Below are 27,059 nucleotides of genomic sequence, written 5' to 3'. Positions count from 1 at the left end.
TATTCTACACTCAGCAGGATACACCTCTGTCAAGAGACAAATGTAAGCTATCCTTAATAGGCAAACATCTGTTCTGTTTATCTTGACAAAGGTAAATGGCTTGAGTATGTAATAATTTTTGTCTTGGACATATACTTCAGTTTCTTTAAACTCTTTTTGTTAAACATTACACATGTTTATACTATGTGATGGGATGGAGTTATGAGATTTTCAAGCTAGTGCACACTTGATCCTGTAAATCCAGATGGTAGTGGAACACTGTGCAAATATATCAGCACACGTCCTGAACCAGTACAACTGCATTCTTTGGGACATAGCACTTGTAGTGATGTAGCTCTCTGGCTTGGATAAGTTTGTGGGGACACAGCTAACCATGCTGCATTTTCAGTTCTGACTGACTCATACTGGATCAGTGGATTGCCTTGCCTCCCCTCCTTTGATCCTACATACATAAACTTCTAAAAACTTACCGAAATGTAATGCTAAAATCAAATACAAGGACAGCTTTTTTATTAACTTGACTGAATCTTGATGACAGGTGGGTGCTGGAAATATCAGAAAAATTCTGAAGGTGCGTTTCCTGTGGACCCATAAAAATCACAGATATAAACATAAGTGAAAACTAAAGCAAGTTTGCCTTTCCCAAATAAAGATAAAAATGATGAATTTTCATGTCACCATTTGGAGGTCTTTAACCAACATGGCTGTTGCTTGCCTTCCTGAGCTGGGCAATAGAGGCTGAACAAAAGCATTAAAGGCACACATGATCCATGCTTACTTACGTGTTTCAGCTTCTCTCATCGTGGGTGGTCTATCCAGGGTAGATTAAGACTCAGAAGTTGCTGACACTATAAAAAAAGAAGCAAGTATTCTTCAAGTTCCTTGCTTTTAAAGGGATCATTTCCCCTTTTCTCTTCTCGAGGGATTGCCTCTGTAGCTGTAGCAGGGGAGCATTTCATTGCTCTCACTTTTGCGTATCATTTATCTTGAGATGTCAGATGTTGTCAGATGCATTTTCAAAGGTACAAGATGCAGAACATGGTGAAGCATCATTACTGAAAGAACATGATCTTACCCAGATATTGCGGGAATTGAAGCACATGATTGTCGCTGATGTAAAGGTCATGTCCTAACCTCTTGCTTTGGTTATATGATGATGATTTTTTTTCCACTTCTTGCTTTTGCTTTCTCTACCTTTTTTTATTTCCTTCCCCTCCTTCCTCTTCTTTTCTTAGACCTCACTTTCCATGCTCTGATTTTTTATTTAAACACTTATTGCACTCTCTGATGCTTATCTTGGTGTTTAGTCAAGGGTGTCTGACTTCCCTTTTGCTGCCATCAGTGTAAGTCAATTCCCATTCTCCCAGCAATTCTGTGTGGAAATAAACATGGTCATTAATCATTTTACAGCTCACAGACTCAGGATAATGGCACTGGCTAAAAGAATAGTGAAGGTAAGAACTGCAGCAGTTTTCCAGTGTTATTCTAGAATAGACAAACTTTTTGATTTGTCTTTATGAATTGTCATCTTAGTGTTTCATATGAAGAAATGATTATAATATCTCCACCTACTTTGTATTAAATCTTTGTAAAAATTTCTACACCAGACATGTTAAAAATATTTTGGTCAATTTGATGCTGCTATCACTTTTTATCTCAGTTTGACAGTGTCTTTCTTGTGCCCACAGCTAACCCACCAGCACTGCGTACCTGTTAGCTCTTGTGCATTCCCCAGCTTCAGATCCACGACATACAAATTCAGGAGCCACTTGGAAATTGAAGAAACCAGTGGAGCAGCTGAGAGCTCTTTCATTTGAGTCAATACCTTAGCTGTATTTATGTTTATCCTTAGAACAACAGGATCTTCTGAAAGAATCTCTGTAAAAAAACTAGAAGAAAGCAATTTTCAGTTACTTTTTCTTTAAAAAATGAAAGAATCTTGCCTAATCATACTGTCTGTTTGCTTGCATTTCAGTCAAAAATATAACTCCTTTATCAATGACACCTTGTGCTTTTTCTGTTTCTCCTTCTTTACCCAACAGACTTTGGCACTTGTATGGTAAAAAAGGAGTCTCAACCCAAAATCTTCAGTTTTCCTAGTTTACTGTACAGAGCCAGAATATTCTATGACACTACTGAAAATTACTTTGAGGTATTTACAACCACTATTATTTTCTTTCAGTTTGAACTGAAGTACTTCTGAGGCATTGTTAAAGATACGAAAGGGAAAATGCATCTTACAATATCCTTGTCAGTCTAGATGTTTTTCTTGATTTCACAAGGTTCTTACAGAGAAGGCTTCAATCTTCTATCCTGCTGGAATTATTTTTCTATTAGATAATAGAAAATCCTAGAAAAGTGATAAGAGGATAGATATCTGTATTATATGAATTAGTCCATACACACAATATTAAAAAAAACCCACAACCACTTGAAATCAAATCTCTGAAAGGGCAAATAATTTCAGAATTATTTACAGAAAATTAGTTTTCTCCTGACAGAAATAATACCTTACATAATAGACAAGAGCTGTAAAGGGAGACAAAATCACTGGCAAACATTCTTTATCACTTTGACTAATTAAAAATTAATTTCTTGCAGAGAAATCCTTTGTGGGAGAGTGGATTATCCGCCTTCCTTCTTTGTGGCCTGTGATTTGAAAGCACATTCATCAACAAGGGCCACCATCACGGTGCTGTTTTGCTCCAGTGGTTCCTGGTTGCAAAGCAACCTCTCAGATGGAGTTGCAAGCTGGGTGTATCATTCCTGGGTAAAGCCATCTTGAAGTGATTGGGACACAGTGAATATGGAACCCATACTCTGAAGAAGCAACACACAGTTCTTTACTGCTGGTCTATGTTACAGATGATTCGAATATGACAGGATATATTTATTCATACAAAAAAAAAAAAACAAACAAAAAAACCTGCTTTTTCTTTTCCTGATAAAGTTCAAATAATTTTGCTTCTCAAGGAAGGCAAAAAGGTGGAAATACAGATAGTTCATTAGTCCTGTCCATGGATATGTGTTTTTTAGTTAGTTGAGCTATCAGCAGTAGTGCAATGTTTTAGTCCTCTGCACTGACATTTCTAATCATAGAAGGTTGGAAAAGATCTCTATGGTCATCGAGTCCAGCCATCAACCTAACACTGCAGGTCTGTCAGTTCCCCATGTCCCTAAGTGCCACACCTACACGTCTTTTGAACACTCCAGGGATGGTGATTCCACCACTGCCCTGGGGAACCTGTTCCAATGCTTAACCATCCTTTCAATGAAGAATTTTTTCCTAATACCCAATCTAAACGTCCAATGACATAACTTGAAGCTGTTTCCACTTGTCACTTGGGAGAAGAGACCAACCCTCACCTTGCTAAAACCCCCTTTCAGGTAATTGTAGAGAGCAATAAGATCTCACCTGAGCCTTCTTTTCTCCAGACTCCTTCAGCCACTCATCGTTATGTTGCAAAATGTGGAATATGTAAAGATTTTCTTAAGAAAATATGTTCTTTGATGTTTGATCTTTGTATATTTTCAAGACTAATCAAAAAGCGATTTAATCTGTGAAACAAGAGGGCAGCTAACAAGCAAGCTCTAAGTGATGTCCAGGTGTTAGAAAGACAAATGACTCGGTGGTAGAATTGCCTTCTTAAGGTTTAGGGCTTGACATGTTTCAATGATCTCAGACCTAAAGGGAGGTTAACAAAAGCTTGGGAATAAGGATGCACCACTGATAGTGGGCACAAAAAAATGTAGAATTTACAGGCCACAAGGACATTTGGCAGAACCCTCAAAATAAGGAAGAAACTAATAAAGATAACTCAGCAACTGTGCTGAATCAGCCCCAGCTGGGTAAAAGGTAATTGGCAGTGGGTAAATCACGACTGACTCACTGACACCGACCCAGAAGAAGAGAAAGGCTGAGTATGTGTACTAATTAGCATGAAAAGCTAGAGAATCATTAATTAATAGAAGACAGAATACTGATTTTTAAGAGAACTATGTAACTTGCAGACAATGGACCTTAATGCCTTTGTTTGCTAAAATGTATAAACAATGAAAAGTTTTGGTAGTTGTTATGCTGGCTTTGTGGACTTGCCACCTAGCATCCCTTTCTGTGCAGAACTGTAAATACATTAAATACTTTGACTCTGTGTGGTTTGGCCTCTTGAACACAGGGTAAAAAAAACCTTTTTGGGACAACCAGACTTGTGCTCAGCAGCTTTGCTGCCCTCCTTTGGACACGCTCCAGCCCCTCAGTGTCGTTCTTGTCGTGAGGAGCTCAAAACTGGATACAGGATTCGAAATGTGGCCTCACGAGTGTACAGGGGCTGGCCACATTTTATCTGACAGAAGCCAAGATGCCACTGGCCTTCTCGGCCACCTGGACACACGCTGGCTCATGTTCAGCCGCTGTCAACCAGCACCCCCAGGCCCTTTTCCACGTGGCCGCTCTCCAGCCACTCTGTCCCAAATCCGTAGCGCTGCATGAGGCTGTTGCGAGCCAAGTGCGAGACCCGGATGTTCAGGCCAAGGGCCAAAGGCGAGGAGAGGAAGAGCCATGGGGTTTGGGGGAGGAACCAGCGCGGTTCGGACCGACAGAGCCGCCGCGGAGATCGCTGTCCGCCGCAGCGGAGGCGGAACCCTGGGGACGGGCCCGATCGTCAGCCGGCGCCCGTTCGCCGCGGCTTTCCGCCGTCCCGCCGTTACCCCGGCAACGGCGCCGCCAGCGCAGCGCGGAGCCCGGGCCCGGCCGCAGGATGGTGAGGGGCGGCGGGGCGCTGAGGGATGGCAGGATGCTGAGGGGCGGCGGGGCGGTGAGGGATGGCAGGATGGTGAGGGGCGGCGGGGCGGTGAGGGATCGCAGGATGGTGAGGGGCGGCGGGGCGGGGGACGCGGCGCGGGAGGCACCGCCGAGGGAGGGCCCGCTCTGACCCGGCTCCTCTTCGCTCTCTGCCCAGATGCTCTCCCGGGCCAAGCCGGCCGTGGGGGGTACCCCGCCGGCGGGAGACAGGCGGAAGAAGAAAGGGAAGGAGGTGCCACAGCTGGAGGAACTCTTGGCCCAGAGGGACTTCACCGGCGCCATCGCCTTGCTGGAGGTGACGGGCTTTCCTCGGTAGAGCGGTGTCGTCGCTTCCAGCCCTGTGCCCTCAGGGCTGCGGGGCGAGAGGACTCGTTCCCCTTCCTTGTGTCCCTCTCGCACCGTTGGGGCCCTGCAGCGGCATCTGTTGCTCCCCGCTTACAGAGCCGGGTTGGCCTGTGACGGCTGCCTGCTGCTGCCCTCCGAAATGTGAAAGCAGCTCCACCCCAGTAGCATCCACAGCTGTCAAATCATCCGCGATATATGATGGCCTAGTATTGCCTTGGTTATCTGTGGGGCTTTAGAAACTGTGGCAGCTGACAAAATTCTTACATTCTTTATTCCCTACAAAGTTTAAACAGCACGTGGGTGAGGAGGAGGAGGATGGCAACCTTTGGATCGGATACTGTGCGTTTCATTTGGGTGACTACAAGAGAGCTCTGGAGGTAAGCTGGGGAAATCGTGCTTCCCGAGGCTGGGATGTTGTGGTAGAGCAATGACAACTGGAGGAAGATGGTCTGTAACACGGAACAGCCCTGCTAGCCAGTTAAGGTACAAATGTACAGCAATAAGGCAGATGCTGTGGAAAGCAGTTTGGATTGGAAAAGAAAGTGCTATTTGCTTATGAAAATAGAACTTTTTTAATGTTACCTACTGAATTGATACTAGGTTCAGTAACTTAATTTGTTCTCTTGAATGTCAGAGTTCATGTCCTAAATCCATCATTCCCTTTTTGCATCTAGGTTTCCAGAGTTTCGATTTTCAGGTTTTATAATGCTTTTGTCTTCACTGTGTAGCTTATCTGTGATATGCATGATAAAATTCTTTCTTTAGACGTTGATGCCCCTGGCCATTTAATGTACTTTATTGCTCTTCTCTGCATTTTCTTGTATTAGGTAATTCAACTAAATGAGATAGTCTTATTTTCCAAAAGCTTTAAGTCACTAAAATATATGTTAATTGTTCAAATATGTAGCTTTTAATATTTGCATCTTAGAGTTCTGTTGTGTCTGTTCACTATGATGTATAAATGAAGTATAACTGGGTTTGCAGTCTTTGAACTTGCTTTCCCCAAAATCAATATTAAAAACAGATGTTAAAGTATTAGAAAAAATAATAAAAAGAAAATAAATGGATTATAGAACAATGATGATATTTTCTCTGTTAGATAAATGGTCACATGCACAAGATGCATCCATGAGGTGAAAACTCTAAAGCTTCCAAGTAAGAAAGGCACAAAGCACTCTGCCCTTTAAAAAACTGAAGAGAAAAACATCTGTTGGAGATACTAGAAATGCTCAGTGAATCAAATTGACAGTATGCACAGTATAGAATGTAGAATAGTAGTATAGGACATCATGGTAAATTAATATTCATGTGTAGACTTATGGAATTTAAATATTATGAATAGAACAATCAGTTGCTGTAGTTAATTTACATCTAGGCATTAGGTGTTAATAGCCAGTGGAAGTTTAGAAAAAAGAAAAGTGTTCATATACAAATGAAAAATAACTTGAAATTTCTTTGAAATAAGAAGTAAATTGAAAATACATTTGAAATAAATTCTGCTTTTTGAAATACCCAGTAGATGCTTTCATAGCCAGAGCAGACTTTACATTTCTTTCAACAAAAAGGCAACTGCCTTTTTTTTCTAATTAGTTTTTGCATGTGGTGTTTGATTCACCACTAGGTGATGCTGTTGATTCAGGCCTTTAAAAACTGCAACATAGTCTTTTTCACGTTTTTCTACCCAAGAAAGGACAATGAAAGGTTTGTATGAGCGATCTGTAGTTTGATTGTTTGTGTATGTTTTAAGTGAGAGATCACAGGGCCTGTCTTTTCAGATGTAATACTGGTTTTTTGCACAGTGATGAGTCCTGATAGCTTTGTCATTTTGTGGTGATGTGGGAAATGAGCCTATGCATCCCAGCCTAGTTTCTTCGGGGACAGAACACTCTAGTTTTAGTTTCTAAGGTTGTAGGTCTCATTGCACTGTGGAGACTGAACTGCCTTTCATTTATCAGCTTCCATGTTGAAGTGTAAAATGCTGTTATCTCTTCTCCTATGTTACAGAGGTGTTGTTGCTGTATTCTCAAGGACAAATTCCTCGATAATCTACACCCTTGAGATCTTGGAGCACTCTTTTGGGAGTGCCAACAGCACTGTAAATAAAATATTATGGGTCAAAGATTCTGTAGAATTCTCCAGAATGACATTGCACACAATCTAAATGATTCACACTCCTGTGTATTCCTGCAAGTGGCAACACATAGTCTGTGTCACTGTATTCACAGTTCATGGTTTGTATTCCGTGTCCCTGATGAGGGTCTCCAGAAATCACGCTGCTCAATGCTTTTATTAATGATGATACTTTCATAGCGAGCCAGGCGTATTGGTTGCATAGCAACTTTTGGAGAAGCTTGGGAATTGCGGTGAGGTGGCCGTCATGGGAGAAATGGGGAAGAAGTGAAAAACACACAGGCATCCAGTTCCAGGAATATCTTCAGAGGGAATGACAGCAAAATCTCTGTCACATTCATGTGAGAGAATTCACATTCTCTTATCACAGGCACAACAAAACACAACAACAGTTAGGTATCCTCTAGGTAGAGCACTAACCTCAGCTTCACTAGGGTTACACTTTCCCCTTTCTTAACAGCAGATGCCTTTCTCAAAGGTTATGCCACTGCCACTGGCCTGGTGGGATCATCCCTACTGCTGTACCCCGCTTTATAAATGGTACTGCAATGGGCTTGACTCTTCCAGCAGTCATGCAATGCTTCCTTGGGGACTGACTAGCTTCCTTCATGGACAAACTTATTTTTACTGGGTCGCTTGGGTCTTCCTGGCATCATATGACAACCAGAGCTTCCCTAGTAGATGGTGGCATCTAATTAGTTTTCTGGAATCTTCCACATCTACTGTCTGTAATGAAGCAAAACCATCTGTCTTTCTTCAGCAGCTGCCACTTGTTCATAGCTCTAATCTTAAAGCTTTTCTGAGAAATTTCCCAGTGTCACCCACGTACCAGAACTAGAGCATCAGGTCAATGATTCTGTTTATGAGATGCCTAATCTTATAAATTGAATCAGCTGGGGCCTTAAGAAAGTGAGGATTTATTATTATTTATATATATGTTTTTGTGTGTGTGTATATATATATTAGAGGTATTTTAAAAAATGTACGAGATGAATTGGCAAGGGCAGGTGCATGTCTTGGTTGGATTCAAGAACAAGTTTCAGACTTGCAGTCTGCACCCTCTGCCTCTAGGCACACAGAATACTGGCGTGGTGCAGCTGGTGGATGTGGTAATGCCATTTTGGCCCATCAGCTGCATACATGAGAGCAAAGAATGTTCTCTGGGCCAGAGCCTTCAATGCATTGTTCTGTGAAAATCCTACAAGCTGCATACAGCCAGCGACAGTCTCTCCAATCTGCCACTTCCCTCCTGGCAGAGTAGTAAGAGCCATTCCACCACTTCGCTGAACAAGACCTCCTGCTGGCTTGGCTCAGGGTAATTTTAGTCAAACAGTAAATCATGGAAGGAACAGGGCTGTAGTAGAGTAATTGTTCATCCATGAGCAGTATCTGGTCATGCTTGAGTAATTCTGTGGGAAATGTGAGAATACAGGTACACTCCAGTTCCTGATAGATGAAGATAGAAAGTAAAAAACAGATTTTTTAGCTCTGGGAGTTCTCTAGGCTTCTCTCTCATCACTGTAGCCAGGTTATGATAAGTACCTCATTTGAGCACGTGTGGAGCAGCCATATATGTTGGCTTGTTTATTGGCTCTTAGGCATCTGTGTTTATGGGCTTGGAGAATCCAGATAAATAATACAGGCATTGAGCTGGCCCTCCACATTGTCAGTACATGTCCATAGTTGTAGGCAACCAACCTGGCAGCCTGCTTTTGAGGAAAATTGCATGTGTCTTATGATACGGGCATGAGGAGGAGGAGAGTGAAATAGCAAGGAGTTGTTAATGCTCCTGGATGGCAAAAGTATGCCACAGGTTGACTGTTAGGACAGGTTTGAGAGTATTTAGTTTGTTTGGGTTTGTTGACTTACTTGGAGAGGAGGGGGAAAAGTTCTTGTGACGTAGTCTTTGAGAGGCTGATGCTGAATGGCTTTCAGTGAGGAGAGGGGCAACAGCATAGTCTGGGCACATGGCCCAGAACTACAGGATAAGGAGCACTAATAGTCCTAATTTTTATTTTCTGTGTTTCCATAGATTCCTGTTGGTTCTTCTAGAACACTCTTTATATATTGCTTGCTTTGAATGGCCAAGTCAGAATATGACTTGTGTTTATGCACTTTGTCTTTTCTAATTTATCTGCCTGAAGCCTTATCCGAAAGAGACCTTTGGGTGTGTTTAATCTGAATGAATTTTGAAAGATTCCAGATGGTCCCAATAAACAGCACTGGCCTATCTCTCAGAGCTCCGTGACAGGCCTACGTAAACTGACCTCAGTAGGAAAGGTTGGCCTCTACGTGAATGTTTTCTTTTTTATTTTATTAATCATTATTATGATGATTTTTATTATATATATATTTATTTATTGTAAATATTGTTGGAAAGCTAGTCCCTGAAGTACTAGCAAGACTGAGCTGGCTTTTAAGGGTGCTCCTTACCAGTATCTTCTCTGGGAGTACAGTTTACTTTTACTTGGCAACAACAAAAAAATTCTTTATGCTTGAAAACTCTAAACTTTATTGTTGTCAGCATATTTCTGTTCTTGGAATTTGCTGTCCTTTGGGCATGGCTTATTTTATCTTGTGCAGTATATATATCTGTCCTTCTCCTCAGAGGTAAGAAGTCTCCCACCCACAGTGGCTCAATCTGCTAAACTCTCCCTAGCTAGAGAGGACTTCCAATTCCTATGTTTGGAGAACAAGTACAGAGTCAGCAAGGGGTTGTTTTGCTGGGAGGAATGAGTGACTTGTGGTGATCTGGAGTATATGGATGACATTCCTTCAGCAGGTCTTGTGAGCACTTTGTGTGACTCTGCCTGCTTTGCCTTATGCTGCCTGTCTCCATGACTGGATGAAGAGCAGGAGCACCAGCAGTAGGCACTTCCATTGGGATGGTCCTTCCTAGTAATTTATTAGAAATGTGACATAGGAAAAAAAATGGCATTGAGAGATCTCCCTGCCTCTGTTTTTAGTACCTGTTTAATACTCTGTTGTTACTGTGAGAAAAGAAGTTTATCTTCAGGAATATAATTGTTTAGTGGCTGCAAAGTTTGTTTTGTTTAAAAAAGGTAGATTGAAAGATTAAAGTGTTAAGTTTTTGCTGTTTCACAAAAAACAAGAAATGAAGCAGTTTATGTGGCAGAATTAAAGGATATGTAATGAATGTGAATGTGTAAGAAATACCAGAATCCAGTATCTAGTGCCTTTCTATAGCTGTTGGCTGTAAATCTTAAAATGGGAAATGGTAAAGTTAGGAACAGGTTATTAATATTTACTACAAATTACTAATCTTTATCTATAAGGAAATCTTGAATTTGCGCAATACTGACTTATAGGCTTGTATTTTAATGCAGTGGTCTCCAAACAATTTTTGCTGTACCCCTATCAGTAAAAAATTTTCGAGTACGCACCCCCAATGTATATACACACACCTATACATTTATAAATTATATACATGTACCACTGTACTAATATGTAATCTTAAAACATACACAAAAATAGGAGCTAAAAAAGGATGTGATAAAATTAAACACTATTTTAAAATATTTATTTTAGTTATTAATAGTACAAAAATTTTTCTTCCTGCACTTGATGTTATTATTATATTGCATAACCTCAGACTTAAAACATACTTCCACGGGTTTAATATACACTAAGACACTACCTACAAGTTTACAGAAACACATTTAGCACTTGCTTCAGTAAGTATTCACAAAGAGATTTCCCTGGTGTTTATGGCTCCCAGGCTTTGACTGGAGGAAAACTTAGGAAAGCAACAGAAGCCGGTTATATTGATGCCTTTATAACTTACATATATTGGGGTTTATATATGTAAATAATATTTTTCTAATAATATATTTACAATATAAATATGTTTTATATCTCTGTAACTTCAATATTGACAGAAGTTGTGCTCATACGTGATGATTTATGGCACTGCTTGTCCCTGTGGTCTGTTATATTGCTGTAAACAAAGAAGTAGGGACATAGCTTAAAACATAATCATTTTGTGGTAAGGACTGCAGTGAACTTCAGAATAAATTGTTTGATCTTAGTAATTTAATGATACATTGTAAAATCGTGGAAGAAAGAATGGTATTTAATACATATATGTGCTCTCACGCATTTTTTAAAAATCAACTTTTCTTCTGTTACAGGAATATGAGGCCTTAACCAAGCAACCAACTTGCAGTCCAGATGTTTGGGTGAACCTTGCCTGTACGTACTTCTTTCTGGGGATGTACACACAAGCAGAACAAGCGGCTTTGAAAGGTGAGCTGTATCACTCTGTTGGAAAAGACCGCTTATTGGTTTGAACGCTTATAGTAATTTCCAGCGAAAGTATGCAATAAAGGATACTTTTGACCAAAGTTTTTTGGGGTTGGGGTTTTGTTAACTTTCATTTAACAGGAGAACTATGATGCAGTTTCCTTCCTAGAAATACCTTGGACATGTGGAGCAGCTGGAACTAAAAGAAGCATCTGGAAAATAATTTCTTTTATTAATTTCTAAAAACCCAGCATATGCCAAGCAGCAACAAAAGGTTACTTTTCTTTTGACTGATTCCATGTCTCTGAGCCAGTGCAGATGAAGCAAATTAGGCCAGATAAATTATAAAAAAATAAGCATCTGAGAGAATTCAGCATTCTCCCTGATGAAGACAAGAGTTCTGTTTACATAGTTTGAATGACTTAGTAGGTGGTCTCATTGCCTTGTAAGTCAGATGTTAGGTATCTGATTCTTCAAGGGATGAAGTTCAACAGTCACATTATTACAGTTCTACTTTAATCTGAACAAGCATGGGATCATTTAAAGAGGAGAAATGGGAATTAGATTCCAAGGCAATTTTTACTGCCTAAAAATGTTTCTATAGTTTAATTTTGTTGCCCATCACTTTCTATGTATCTTAGGGATTTATATTGTTTTCTATAACCATAGTATCTCAGTGCTTTTTAAGTAGAATTAATAGTAATGGTATCTCAGTCAACCTCTGACTCTTGCCTTCTTAGGATAAAACTCTTATTGAAGGATGGGTTTTCTCCTTTCTTTCATTAGTCTTCTTGTCTTGTGCTGAAAATAGGGTAGGAAGAAAATAATTGTGTACTTTCTTGTGATGTGAAGTAGTGCCTTCCAAAAGGACAGCTTTGTAGCATTTTTAAAAAATAATTAGGTTCTTATATCCCTTTAAAATCCTCAGAAAGATCATGCTGAGTTTGAATCCCACAACTGGAAAAGTTTTTTGTTTTCAATTATAAAAAAAAATCTCATGCAGAGCTTTGTGATTTGTATTGTTAAAGAGGTGTGTAATTTTGTAATATTCACAAGTAATTTAATCTTTAATGTACCACAAATTTGAGCTTTGGAGATTGCAATATAGGACTTGAAGTGAGTCTAAAAATAAATGGGCAATAGAGCTTGAGGTGTCACTGTGACCTAAACCATGGAGGAAGCAAGCAGCTGCATCCTGTACCAGCTGGAGCCACTGTCATCCGCTTCACATCTTGTGAATTACAGTGATCCGTTCTAGAGATGACATATACACAGCTGGGCATGCACATTTATTAACTATGAGCTGGGGGTGAGGGAAGGTTAATGTTTGTCATGCCCCTTCAGATTAGTTAATAGTAGTATGGTGAGTGGCAGAGTAGGGGGTGCAGTTAGTGGTACTTGGGTGCTGGAGGCAAGGGTAGGAATATTAAGAAAGCAGGAGTGGGAGGGAGCGTAGCTGAGGGAGGGAACGGAAAATAACTGAGTGGTCACATTAGTTCAGTTCCTCATCAGTTCCTGATTTTATGTAATTGTTTAAGAAGGACAGCATGCCAGTTTTTATAATGAGGTGCTAAACCTTTCTTGTGAGTACTGTAATACTGGTGATTTCTGGCTACTTAAGCTTAGTGGGGAAGCAGTCACAGCTGTAGATTTGTAACAGTTGTTTGTTCTCCACTGAAAGCTTCCAAGTGTGGTATACTCCCCTTTCAATCTTTCCTATATTGAGTTTAAACCTTTTTATTTTTGCTTAAGTCAGATCCTCTTTTAGGTTTTTTTTAACAGCTTAGGACTGCATCAGTGATGGCTGTTGGCAATATAGTATTGACTGCTGAGGCCATATCATCTTGTGGTCTCTTCCATGGTTTTGCAAATACCTTGAAGAAGCAAAATACTTCCTTTGAACAGGTAAAGGCTTTAGAAGAACACCATTTATCCAATACCACCTTGAATACCACAGAAAAGATGACAGGTAGTGTTAATGTTAGGCTACTTACCATTGCTATTTTGGGATTATTTTGCCTAAATTCTTGCATAGTGCACACTGTTTATTGCTGCACCTTTGCTAAGCTCCTGAAAGTAGCATAGTGCTAAAACAAATTAAGGAGAACTAATTTAGTTTCAGCTATAATTCTAAATTTCTACAGTGACAGAATCTCTGTATGAAAGGGAACATAAATATCAGCAAGCTTTCTGGAATAGGTTTTCCACACAAACATATAAATATCTATAAATCAAATCAAGTTCCTTCTTGCCATGTACTGTTGCTGTTGCTTAAGGAAATTATTGTTAACCATCGTTCCATTAATGCGGAAAAATATGCAGGATACTTAAAAATTAGGAAATTATCATAAAAAGCCATGAGGTAATTAATGTATTCTTACAAGATATATAGTCCACAATCTCTTGTGGAGGAAGGTTTTATCTTTATTTTATAATAGATGTGAATTGATCTCTTAGCTTGTTGTTACTTAATTTAAACTTTATGGTATAGGGAGGATGGGGAGGTGATTCAGGACAGCCAGCACAGCTTCACCAAGGGGAAGTTCTGCCTGACCAACCTAGTGGCTTTCTGTGATGGAGTGACTCCATCAGTGGGCAAGGGAAGGGCTACAGATGTCATTTACCTTCTTTGACATGGTTCCCCACAACATTCTTCTCTCTAAATTGTATAGATATGGATTTGATGGGTAGACTGTTAGGCAGATTAGGAATTGGTCAGACAGTCAGATCCAGAGGGTAGAGATCAACAGCTCAGAGTCCCAATGGGCATCAGTGACCAGTGGCATCCCTCGGGTCCATATTAGGATCAATGTTATCTAATATCTTCATTAATGACACAGACAAAGGAATCAAGTGCACTCTGAGCAAGTTTGCAGATAACACCAAGCTGAGTAGGGGTGTTCACACACTTGAAGGATGGGATGCCCTCCATAGGGATCTGGACAGGCTTGAGAGGAGGATCTGTGAGAACCTCAAGACGTTCAACAAGACCAAGTGCAAGGTGCTGCACCTGGGTTGGGGCAACCCCTGGTATCAACACAGGCTGGGGATGCACAGGTCGAGAGCAGCCCTGCCAAGAAGGACTTGGGAGTGCAGGTGGACAAGAGGCTGGACGTAACCCAGCAATGTGAATTCACAGCCCAGAAAGCCAATTGTATCCTGGGATGCATCCAAAGCAGCTGGACAGCAGGGTGAGGGAGGGGATTCTGCCCCTCTGCTCACTTCTGCTCTGGTGAAACCCCATCTGGAATGGTGAATCCAGCTCTGGGGTCCCCAGCATAGGAAGGACATGAACCTGTTCGAGCGAGTCCAGAGGCCACCAAGATGATGAGAAGGATGGAGCACCTTTAAGGAAAGGCAAAGGGAATTGGATTTTTTAGCCTGGAGAACAGAAGGCTTCAGGGAGACCTCATTGAGGCCTTCCAGTACCTAGACAAGGCTTACAAGAGAGCTCAACAAGGACCGTTAACACAGGCATGTAGTGATAGGACAAGGAGGAATGGCTTTTAACTGAAAGAGAGTAGGTTTAGATTAGATACAAGGAAGAAATTCTTTTACTGTGAGGGTGGTGAGGGGTTGCCCAGAGAAGTTCAAAATGTTCAAAGCCAGGCTGAACAGGGCCTTGAGCAACCTGGTCTAGTGGAAGGTGTTCATGTCTATGGCAGGGGGGTTGGAATTAGATGTCTTTAAGGTTCCGTCCAACCTAAGTCATTCTGTGATTCTATGATTCTCTCAGGAAAGAATAAATCTGAATATGAAAAGTCATATAAGAAAGAACTACTGCAAATATAACCTAAGAAGTAGAGCAAAAAGGCAATAAAGAAAATCCTTCCTTGAAGGTTTTTCATTACAGTTGTATTTTTCCTCCTCTGGGCTTTCTTCCAAATTCCTTTCAGATATTTCTGGCTTCTCCTTTTTCCCTGTTGTCCGCTTACATTGCAGTTACTAATGTTCCTGGTTCTGAGGTGAAGGTAGAGTTACTTCCAAGTCAGCTACTGTTGTTTTGTAGTCATCCCATAGTGAAGCTGCCAAGTGATGTTTTGTTTACTCCTTTTGCATCTGTGTTCTCATACATTGGCTGAACATATGTCTTCTGTGCTGTGGGTAGCCAATCTTGTCTTGAGAGAATGAGGTTTAAAGTACTGATCTTGGTTTAATATATAATAATAGCAAATTATTATTTTTTTCATTATAAGAACTAATACTCTCATGTTGCATTCACAGTTCCTGTGCCTTGCAAAGGCCAAAGAACAGACTCTCAGCCTGGCACACTTGGACTGTGATCCTGGCAACTGATTCGAGTGTTTAGAAGCCTGCATAGTGCTCTCAGAAGCTGTTGGCTTACATTAAGAAAGAAACTAAGAACTAAAACATAAGAACTAAAATTGTTCTTTTAAACCACAAAATGTGCACATAAGTGGGGCTGCAGTTAAGTCTGTTATGAAAAACAGTCTTTTTAGGATAAATGGAATCTTAGAATTAAATTTAAGATTCGTGCACAGACAGGGTTGTATTGCTGAACCATTCATTAAAGTTGGGGGTTTTTTTCATCCCTTCCAATTTTTGATGGGAAAAGCTTTGTAATTTCTTTGCTTCTTCACATCTCTGTATGTGTCAGATCTGAATGTGGTTTAACTGAATAGAGAACTCATTTTACAGCCTATATTCAAGGAGCAATATTGTACAAGAGCAGAACAGAGATGGGTTAGGAAGAACAATGGCATTTTCCAAACCGGTTTTGCTTATTCATGAAGTGATGTTTCTCCGGTGTGAAATAGTTGTCACCAGTTAAAATGTGCAGTTACAAGCAGGCATGGAACAGTTACTGGGTTTTTTCCCTTAGGATTGCATGTTCACCTACATGAAAAACTATCTGCCTGTTGTTTTACTGTGTTTCTTGACAACAGTAGTTATTTTTGGTGCGTTTTAGCTGAGGTTTCAAACCAGCCATTTCATATATGGAACTTTGAGAGTGCACAAGTGAAAATATCATGTTTAAAAGCTAATAATCTTATTTTCTTGTTTTGTTTTTTAAAGTATAGTGGAAGCTACAGCCCAGGAACAATTAATTTGATGATCTTTAATTTATTGTGCTTAGTATGACTGAAATGAAATGTGTGTGTGTTGCAAGTAACTGAACATAGCCGAACTGCCATTTAAGTTTTGTGGGAATAGTAAAATTTCACAATATCCTCTGTAAATTTCATTCAAGAAAATTCTGAACAGTTGAGCTATTCAAGTGAGTGTAAGTGTAAACTTCACTGCTGGACCATGGGGTTTTTTTAACATTTTTCCCATTCCCTTTCATTTTCCCCTCCACCAGTAAAACTTTGGTTTTGAGGCACAGAGGGCTTCATTCAGCTACTGTGTTCAGGTGAGCAGTGTGTTGTCTCTCAGGGACAAGGAGAATAAGATTTCCTCTGGTCATATTTTCTACTGTCAGGATGGAGCCTTCTTAGCCATGCTTCATTCCTACCAGCTCCTGCTATGTGTGTTTAAGGTGTGTTCTATGCCTGTTGATGTGTGAAGGGCTGCTATAGCATATGCATTATGTGCTAGATGGGATTTGTTAATGCTGGATGCATAACCAGCAGTGCCTTGCACTCTTATGAGAGGGCACAAATGCCAGATTGCCCATGACTCTATTTCATCATCTTTTGGTGCAATATGGAACCCACCAAGAGTCTCAGCTGCCATTTCTAGTGAGTTTAACATTTTTGTAATAATGTCTTGGGGTGACTTTATGATGTGTATCCCATGTTGCTGCCCTATGCCCAGAAATTAACTTTGTGCCTTTCTATGCCTCTAAACTGAGCCTGAGAGGGGGAAGAAAAAAACTGAGCAAAACTTTTTCAAAGCAGTTTGCAGCTTGTTCAAGGTCACACACAGATAGCGCTTTTTTTTCCAGCCGCGGCAGGGGAGGGAGGAAGCAGCCGGCTTGCTGCTTTCCAGTCAGCTTTTGGCCAGTGGTTCAGCTTCTTTTTCTCCGGAGAGAGACTGAGAGTTGAATTTTTTTTCCTTCCCTGCAATTTCGGATTTTCTCCCTTTTCTGCTGGACTGCTTCAATATTAGAACACATCAGGAGGACTTTCCACCGGGCACAGAGGGCCTGGCCCTGGGCCAAGCCCCAGCTCCGAGGAGACCAAAGGGAGGACTTGAACACTTTCCCAGGTTTTTTCTCAACAGCGAGAGATTTTATTATTTAGCATTATTTTCCTTTTCCCGTGTGTTTGTTAAATAAATAATTTTTATCTCTTTCACTTTCCTTTGAGGAAAATTTATTTTCCCCAAACCTGGTGGGAGAGGGGTGGTAACCTGCCTTCTCTCAGAGGATATATTTCTAAATTTGGCCAAATTGGTACAAATAATTAGTGAAGACAACTGTCTTCATTCTTACTGTAGCTGCTTATTATATATTTTAGCAAATACTTCACTAGGTGCCTGTCAATGTCAGCACATGAAAATATACAGAACACTTTTTCAGATCCATGACAGCTATGACTTTAGTGCTTGGAAAAACAGCACTGATCACGACAAAAATTCTAGCAAAGGAATATCAGTGTGTTTCGTAGGTGGAAAGAGATACATCCTATCCAGCTATTTCAGTGCTTGAATACAAGGCCAATACTAGACCTGAAGCAAGGTCCAATTTGTTGCCGTGCAGCATTGTCATCATGTTTGTTGTGATCCCAAGATTGCTTAGTGCTGATTTAAAAAAAAAAAAAAGTAGTCATTGTCTTGAAAAAGTGGAACAGGAAAAGAAGATTGTGCTTCGTTGTAGCATTAATAGATCAGTGACAATGAAATTCAGTAGCAGCAGAGAATAATAAAAGAACAACCCTAATGTCCCTTAAATGTCCCTTAAAAATCATTATCTCTGATGAGGCAGTTGTATCACTTCCTGCTCCAGTGATTGACACATCTTTATCCAATATTCATAACTCCATTCTTTCTGAAAACTAATCTGACCTTGTTCATATGTTTCCTTGTCTTCCTCAAAGAATGCATTTGGCACCAAGAGAAAAGAAACTGTAGATACTGAATGTTTCCATATTTCTGCTTACTATATCGAGAGGGTTATATATGTGTAGGGTTTTAAGCAACTTATTAAAAAGAACATCAGATAGCTAGTATCATATAATATCTTACAAAGCAGATCATTTTTCCACCCTCCATGTATCCATGCATACCATCAAAACTCAGATTTCATCTTTTGCCTGTTTTTAGGTGTTAAATAATGTGTGCTAACTCTCCAGCTTTTGCCAAGAAGTAAATAATATTTTTGATGTCAGATCAAATGCCAGGTTTGCAAGGGTAGCATGCACTTACTGGTTGACCAGTGAAACAAGAAATCCTTGGTTTAGGTTCTTGACAGTACTGCTTGCAAGTCAATTTTCACAGTGAAATTAATGCTAAAACACACTCAAAAAGGAAAAAAAATAAGGAAAACCTACTCAAAAAAGGAACATTGGTGTCTTTACCCATAGTACTGTGATTATATGATATGTTATTTTCAGTATAAATCCCACAATGTGTCCTGCTTGTATTTTTGGAGTCTTTGATGACCAAATGTTTTGAATTGTGAAGGGTGGTTGTGGTCAAAGTTTCTCACAAAAGCACATGTGGGCTCCATGTGCAACCCTTCTAAACTTTGATATTAAAACCTATCAATTAATGCTGGGGAACATGTAGAGTGAAGAGCATGGATTTAAGTTAAGGTACTCTCACTTTCTGACTCAGTGGATGAAATAACCATACTATCATGTCAGTTATACTACTACAGTTGCCTATACAATGTTTATTGTAGATCAGAAAAACTTCCTGTTCTTTAATAATTAGGCTAATGAGATTTCCCACATATATCCCAGACTGAAGACCATTTAGCTTCTTAACAACTTGATGCTCTGTTAGAAGTATCTTACAAGATGTGGTTTTGTGAGTACTCTCATATCACCTATGTATTTTGGACTTCTGTTCTAGCAGTTCTTTAAAGATACAGTTCACTGTCCTTACTTTCTAGAAACATGGTGAAATAATACAGCTAGCTAAGGAAAAAAAGGAAGAAATAGCTCCTGTACTTATTAGAAGTAGGTGGGCAGCCTTGCACTGCCAGTCTGTTCAGAATGGCCTGGGTTTTGGCACTGTCCACTGTGTTATGAAGTTTACTTACTATGCAGACAAAGAGTAAGAAATCTGGAAATCTCTCCCTAAATTGCTTAAAAAAATAAATTCCATCTTCAGGGGATGGTGGGGAAGAGGGATTGGTGGTTTGAGCCCTCTTTCATGGTTTAGAACGTCAGAAGAATTACAGCCTTGTGTTACAGGCTATTGCTGTGCTAACTCTGCACTTTTGTGGCCTTATAAACAGAGTAAGTAATTCTGCTTTTTGTAAAGATTCCATGTACTCCCCTTCTGTGGAACATGGTTTGCCAGCTGGTTGGTCTGAGCAAGAATGAGAGTGCTCATTAGGCTAGGAAAAGTACAGGAAACAAGGGAAGGCTTTTTGGAAGATTGCTTGCAAAAGAAATTAATAGCTCTTTTTGACAAGGATATTTGTCGCTCTTGGTGAAGCAAAAGGCTCTAGTGACTTAAAACTATGCAGTTAACAATTTGTGTCATACGGAGTGAGTTCAGTGGAATTCCTAATCCTGCTAGAGCAAGAAATTTCATTAACTTTACTGGCTCTAGTAAGAAGATATCCCCCTTAAATCTCTTGCCATATCTTAGTTTGAGTCTTACCTGCTCTGGCTGTAGAATTCTTTGGTGTGCCTTTACTTCCTAAGGACAGAAGAAATATTAAATGTATAATGTAATGTGTGTATCTAACAAAACGGTAGCAAGCACTGGGTTTTTCAATACACTAGAAGTTGACAAGATTCCTGGAATTATAGATCACAACTTACTTCATATGTGATGCATCACAGAAGGAGCTTTGAGTTTATGTATTGCTGCTTTTTATTTTGAAAAGCTGCTATGCTTGTATGTCACAAAAAACCCCCCAGAGAATTACCCAGAAATCACTGCAGGGAAATGATAGTGCAATTCATAGGAGTTTTAAGGCTTAGGGAAGGTAGAGGCCAATGAACAATTATTTTCAACAGGGATTTCAAAAGAAATAGTCAAGGAATGAAGATAGGAATGAGGAAGACCTCTAAACCACTCTAAAATTGGTAGAACCTCCCCTGAGGCATACCCTGCAAAGGGCTCTCAGTGAAGAACTGTATTTGGCCTAGTTAATGAAAGAATATGGATGCATTCTTGTCTGTTGAGAAAGAGAGTAAAAAATATAAAGACATACCCTGAGTAGTTCATTACAGTAATATGTACTGAATTTCCCTTTCAGCACCTAAGAGTGGTCTCCAGAACCGTTTACTCTTTCACCTGGCACATAAGGTATGATGTCTTTTCCTCACTCCTGCTTTTTTTGTTTTCTTTTCAATTTCGTAATGTGTCATTTATGCTGGCAACCAGGCAGAATAATTAAAATGCCTATGGTGGCAGAAGAACAAATACTTTTCGTTACCACCCTATTGTATAAAAATGTGGAGGAGAAAGCAAGTGTGAAAACTTGATCTCAGAATAGATCCCCTCAACATGTTTCTAAGGAAAGTCTTACCAGTACAGTTCACATAAGTCATACAATAGGAATGTAATGGCATTTTTGGTCACAAGTAGCATGAAACCTTAATAGAATCAAAAATGTAGAAGCCACTATTTTACCTTTTTTTCCTAAATGTACCAAGTTTTCCTAACTTGCAGCTCTCTTATACTTAGCGATTTGACCAAAATGGTGTATATGCTATTACTGATCCTCAGTAGTTCAGTATCCAGGAAGTCATATTGTTAATAGCACGAAATGTACTTTAATTTCAACAACAATTAAGTACTTATTTCACTTACCACACATAGCTATCTTCCCTAAATTAGTTCTTTGTACTATCCTGTACAGAAGACTTGACAAGTATTCTGCTACTAAAGACACTGACTTAAAAGGAAGTATAAATCCTGAATGTTAGCTTTGATGTCAGATTCTCTTTGCTTAAATGTATGTTAGTTTTAAGAGAGAAATCTTAAACCATTTTTACAGTGGCATGGGCACTTACAGATGTCTGTGATGAACTAGGAATTACACAACTTCTCTTTATCTAGTTAGTCACTGGAAAGAAAGGGTTTTACCAAAACTATGAAGCCCATTGCCTTTAGTTCTGTTAAGCAACTTACCTTGCTTTTTAACTTGAGTATCATTTTGTGACTGGCTGAAAGAGGGAGGAGAAGGATTTGAAGAAAACTAGCAGATAGGTGGAAAAACAAATACATAGTATTAGAATTTGTGTCTAAGAGAAATTCATAATTACTATTGAATCAGGAAAACCAGCAAAAGGAAGCAGTGGAACAAGTGATTTGAGTAGATTGATTAGGTAAACAGCCTCAACTTCACTATTGTAATACAAATATAATGTGTATGTTTAACTCTGTTCCTTATTTTTAGCCTTCTCTGTGTGTGTTTTATGTGCTATTCAGCAATGCTTTTAAAAATAAATAATTTACTTAAACTGGAAACTGGAGACTGGTGAATTTGTTAGTGCTGTAAAGAAGACTTGAGAAAATTAGGGCTTGCGTATTGCAAGTCTCATGTTTTTCTGCTATCCATGAGGCATTAGATTTGGATGTATAAACAGCAAAATTTTTTCTGGCTTGAATAATTACAGTGAAATTTTGTGTTGTGAAATTCTGTTTGTGAAATAATTCATTCAGCTCTTTCCCTCTTATCCATCAAAGCACATGACATGTAATTGTATCTAAATCACACCTTAAAGGAAAATGTGTGCTTAGTTTTAGCCGAACATTTATTCAGTTTGAACTCATCTGCCTCTTTAATGTTTGTCTTTCTCCACTGGTCAAATTAACTTTAAAGTAACAGAGGTTTTCCAGATGTTTAATATTAATCCTGCTGTTTACCAGCAAGAACAAAACTAACCTGGTTAATTAAAATGTTTTTCTTGCTGAACTCTTCTGAGAATGTGTCACACTCTTTTTAGTTCAGTGACGAAAAGAAACTGATGAGCTCTCACCAGAATCTGCAAGATGTTACAGAAGATCAGCTTAGCCTGGCATCTATCCACTACATGCGGTCCCACTACCAAGAAGCTATTGATATCTACAAGCGCATTCTGCTGGATAATCGGTGCGCACCTCTAGACCCTATTGGAGCATCTAGGTTATTGGTGGTATTTAAATTCCAAGTAGTTGGTTGGTTTCTGAAAGTAGGCATTTTTCACAACTACTATGTCCCTTTCCCATCACAGAATATGCACCAGTTGAAGCTCCTCAATTTTGTTCATTCGAAGTATTATGGAAAACCCCATGTTTAAAAATAAGTCTGCTCTCTGTTGTTTTCTTTCAGTGAAATGGTTGGTTAATTCATTCTGATATCTTTTTTATTTTGTTACTTGTTTCTTCTGAAATGATATATGGTTATAGATACATATAAGATAATGGATATATGCTTTGTCTTTTTTTTTTTTCCCCTCTGATGTCCAATCTTGTGACCTTGCTTGAATGACTGTCTCCTCCTTCACCTCGTAGCCTTTCTAAGAAGGGTTCAGGGGTTTTATGTAGAGTTCCTTGCATTCCTTTAAGACTGAAATTCTTTCCTTTTCTGTTTATCCTCTATGACACTTGTCAGTGGGTTTTTCTGTTATGTTCTGCAAATTTTTAGTTCAGAATTTAACAAGGAACAAACTGAATTCTTAAGTGGCTAGAAGTATTTTTAATAAAATAGAAACTGCTTTCCCAGAATACAGCTATCTTTTGGTACTATCTGCTCCTCAATGTTTCAGAGAAATCCATCATAATGCATACATCACGTAATGCTTGGGGAAGAGATTTTAACCTCCAAGTCCTGCAGAAACAATCACTCAAAGCTAAATGAGTAACCTTCATAACAATTACCCTTTTACTTAGAGTTTTCACAAGTGCTTGTCTCTTCTCTGTGTCTAGTTCTTCTGGCTTGACTGCTTGTAATGACAAGGACTTTTTGAAATAATTGTACTCAGTACAAACTTTTATTTACATATTGAATGCTTTTGAGTGTATTGCTCAGAAAATCATGTTCTTGCCAGGCTAATTACAGTGCTCATGTTCTGCACATTTCCTCGGTGTGAAGTTGCCACCATTTCCCAGATTTGCAAACCAAAAGTTTGATTGGTAATTCTTAAAAGCTGCACTAGCTGCTGTGGAAAAAAATACTGTGAATCTGTCTTAGCAAACAAACTAGAGAAGCTCTAAGCATTTCTCAGAAACCCCAGTTTTGATGTGCTTGTAAAATAGGTATAGAAGTGAGAGCTTTCTTTTTTATTTCCTGATTTTAATGCACTGCAGTGGGAAATGTTAAACTATCTGGTGGGATTTAAAGGTTCTCTTTAATCCTCTTTCCTGCAGGGAATACCTGGCTCTGAATGTATATGTGGCCCTGTGCTATTACAAACTGGATTACTATGATGTATCCCAGGAAGTGCTAGCTGTTTATCTTCAGCAAGTTCCTGACAGCACCATTGCTCTTAACCTTAAGGCTTGTAACCATTTCCGACTTTTCAATGGGAAAGCTGCAGAGGTATCTATTGGACAGTCCTTCAACTCACCTTTATTTAAGATTCCATACATGTTTCTTTTCCTTTGTATCTGTCTTAATCAGTAATGTTGATAATGGCCTTTACCTTGTCACTGTGTCCTTTTAGGAATGTCACCTATTTCAGTTTCCCTGGTATTTACTCATCTGTCCACATATGTGCACAGTGGCCTAACCATTTTCCCAGTATCCTTTTGATCTTGTGTTTATATGTATTACTCAGTTGCTAAAACAGTTAGATAGAAGTGGAAAGGCAAAATCTTTTCGTCATCCAGCACCAGTGGAGGTGTCTTGCTGGCAGCTTTGAAGCTCATTTGAAGCTCCACTTAGGCTTCTGTGCTTTTTTGGTTTTATGTTAAAATTTTGGAATGTATGTAATTCCAGGCAGAGCTCAAGAACTTGACAGACAGTGCCTCATCATCTTTTGAGTTTGGCAAGGAACTCATTAAGCACAATCTGGTAAGTAATGCATTTCTGGGATTTAACATGGACTGCATTCATTTGTAGAGCTTTTCATGATGATTCATTAAATGGTATATTTTGAAAAATTGTAGAGTTAATTGAGTCTCTGCTGCCATATAAGTCCCATTCTAGGAATCCTACCAGTATAATGAATGTGCCATCAAGTGTATTTTTTTTTTTCCTGGAATTTTTCCCTGACAGTTTCAGACTGTGTCAAGAAAATAATAATACTGTTGCTTTTAGCCATGAAGGCATATTAAAATAATGTATGTTGTGTAAGAATACCTTTGCAAGATGTTTTGTGGAGCCCACTCAGTAAAGACACAGTAGAAAAAAGTCAGGGTGACCTTGGACTCTGTTTAGCACCAGAACAATTTAAATGGAATAAAGATAGCTCATGAAAATGGCCTTCATCTGAAAAGTACTAAGCAAGGAGTTCTAGGAAAAAAGATGCTCATAAAACCAGAATACTTTTGTGTTCTGCAGTAAAAGAGTCACTAAGAGTAACTAATGGTTACTCTTCAGTGGTATTATTATTTTGCTGAACAACTGGTAACAGTAGATTGCTCATATTTAATGATGGGCAGTTGCTTGCTTTGTCGTTTTTCAAGAACAGTCGTCACAAGCTAACACTTCTTTCCCTGAGAATTAAAACTGCTTTCAAACTGGACTTTTGTAAGTTAGCATTGTTTATTTTGTATGTTGGCAATTTTACCAGTGCTTTATTGTATAAGTACATTAGATCTTGTTGGAGGAATGGTCATGTGAAACTGGAGTATAATCGACTGCTCCTGATCATTTTAGGATCCTGTGTCATTCTAAATAAATGTAGAATCATTAGCCTAAGTTTTTTCACATGAAAACATCATAAGCAGTTCGTAATTTTGTGTGTGTTCCCTTCTCTCAGACTATGTTATTCTTTAAAATCTTTTATATATAATGTGTCGCTCTTTTGAGCTGCTAAAAGCTGAAATAAGTTAATCTTTACATATGGATTAAATACTTGTATTCTTCGGTATAAAGATTGTCAGACTGTATAATTCTATAGCTGTATTAAAGCAGGAATTATGCTAATACCAGAGCCACTGACCTTTTCCTACTGTTTATATAGGAATTTAAGGATTAATTTCCTTGAATTAACTTATCATAGGAAAGATTCTGATACATGGTTATCAATATGCTTCTTTTCTCTGCAGGTGGTTTTCCGAGGAGGAGAAGGGGCTTTGCAGGTCCTACCTCCTCTAGTTGATGTTATTCCTGAGGCAAGACTGAATCTTGTGATTTACTATCTCCAGCAAGGTAAATACACCTTCCTCTGGCTCTTTCATACCTTCAGGGATGACATTAATTCATCTTACCTCAACTTACTCAATGCTTTTTTTCTTTGCAGTAAAATGTAATTTATTTCACTTTCTGTTCCTCTGGAAAATAGTGAAGTGGAAGTTCCCATGGCTTGCAGAGAGGAGCTTTAATACTGTGTAGTCAAAAAAAGCCTACTTCAGCAGAGTATTGGAGGTTCTTGGGTTGCAGGAGATGGCATTGGGGATGGTGGTGTTTATTTGTTCCTAGTGAGGGGGCCTCTCCTCTGCCTGAATATGTGAGAATGGTAGGCATATGTACTGTCAAGGCAAGGACAACCATTTCTGTAAATACAGTACAAACAAAATACATACCAAAGTGACTGTGAACAAGATATTTCATTAAAATCTACTTTACAGTTCTTAAAGAGTGCAGGGAGGTAGCCAGAATCAGTTGGTAAGGGTTTTCTTCTTGTATCTCTCCTTTGTGTGCCAGCTTCTTTGAATTATATCTGAATTTTTCAGAGCTATTCATATTCTCCCATTGTGTTCTTTTATTCTACAGTGGGTTGACTGGCTGTGTGATTCAAGGCAGGTCGAATTAGATCAGGTCGCTTAAAGCCTTGTCCAGACAAGCATCCAGTCAGAACTTCCTCTGTTCTACCTGATGTCCACTGCCTTTCTCTCACTCTGTGGAACCTGTCTCCATCTACTCTGTACCCTCCTATCAGTTAATTGTAGACAGTGATAAGATCTCCCTTGAGATCCTTTCTCCTCTGAAAGCTAAGCAAATGCAGTTCTCTCAGTTTCTCCTTAGCCCTCTTACTGCCTTGGGAGCCCTCAGGTGGGCTCACTCCAGTGTTTCGATGTCTGTCTTGATTGAAGGATCCCAAAACTGGACACAAGACTCATGTGCAACCTTACAAGTGCCAAATAAAGAATTCCTTGCCTTGCTGCGATGGCTCCATTCATGCTAATATGATCCAGTGTGCAGTTGGCCTCCTTTGCTACAAGGCTGCACTGTCTGCCAGATTGCCTTTAGCCAGTCAGCTCCCCACCTGACTTGCTCAGGCATGTTTCGAACCAAGCAAGATGCAAGACTTGCATTTTGCCTCCACTGAACTTCATCAGA

At 39.4% G+C, this 27,059-nt stretch overlaps 1 protein-coding gene across 2 annotated transcripts in view; it reads left to right on the top strand.

The window, feature by feature from the left end:
- Window positions 1-4,577: 4,577 nt before the first annotated feature.
- TTC26 (tetratricopeptide repeat domain 26) overlaps window positions 4,578-27,059 on the top strand; it is a 47,887-nt gene continuing 25,405 nt past the window's right edge. For both annotated transcript variants that reach the window (XR_007203136.1, XM_048301294.1), the window contains exons 1-9: window positions 4,578-4,760; window positions 4,959-5,096; window positions 5,431-5,523; window positions 11,428-11,542; window positions 20,883-20,932; window positions 22,579-22,724; window positions 23,981-24,152; window positions 24,552-24,626; window positions 25,826-25,928. Coding sequence is in view for 1 of the 2 variants with exons in the window: in XM_048301294.1 (XP_048157251.1) it covers window positions 4,758-4,760; window positions 4,959-5,096; window positions 5,431-5,523; window positions 11,428-11,542; window positions 20,883-20,932; window positions 22,579-22,724; window positions 23,981-24,152; window positions 24,552-24,626; window positions 25,826-25,928 (895 nt within the window). In the remaining variant the exon portion in view is untranslated. The remainder of the gene's footprint in view (window positions 4,761-4,958; window positions 5,097-5,430; window positions 5,524-11,427; window positions 11,543-20,882; window positions 20,933-22,578; window positions 22,725-23,980; window positions 24,153-24,551; window positions 24,627-25,825; window positions 25,929-27,059) is intronic.

The sequence above is a fragment of the Corvus hawaiiensis genome, chromosome 4 (assembly GCF_020740725.1).
Source record: "Corvus hawaiiensis isolate bCorHaw1 chromosome 4, bCorHaw1.pri.cur, whole genome shotgun sequence".
Taxonomy (NCBI): domain Eukaryota; kingdom Metazoa; phylum Chordata; class Aves; order Passeriformes; family Corvidae; genus Corvus; species Corvus hawaiiensis.
The sequence above is the reverse complement of the archived record's forward strand: the minus strand, read 5'-3'. Positions and strand labels throughout refer to the sequence as shown.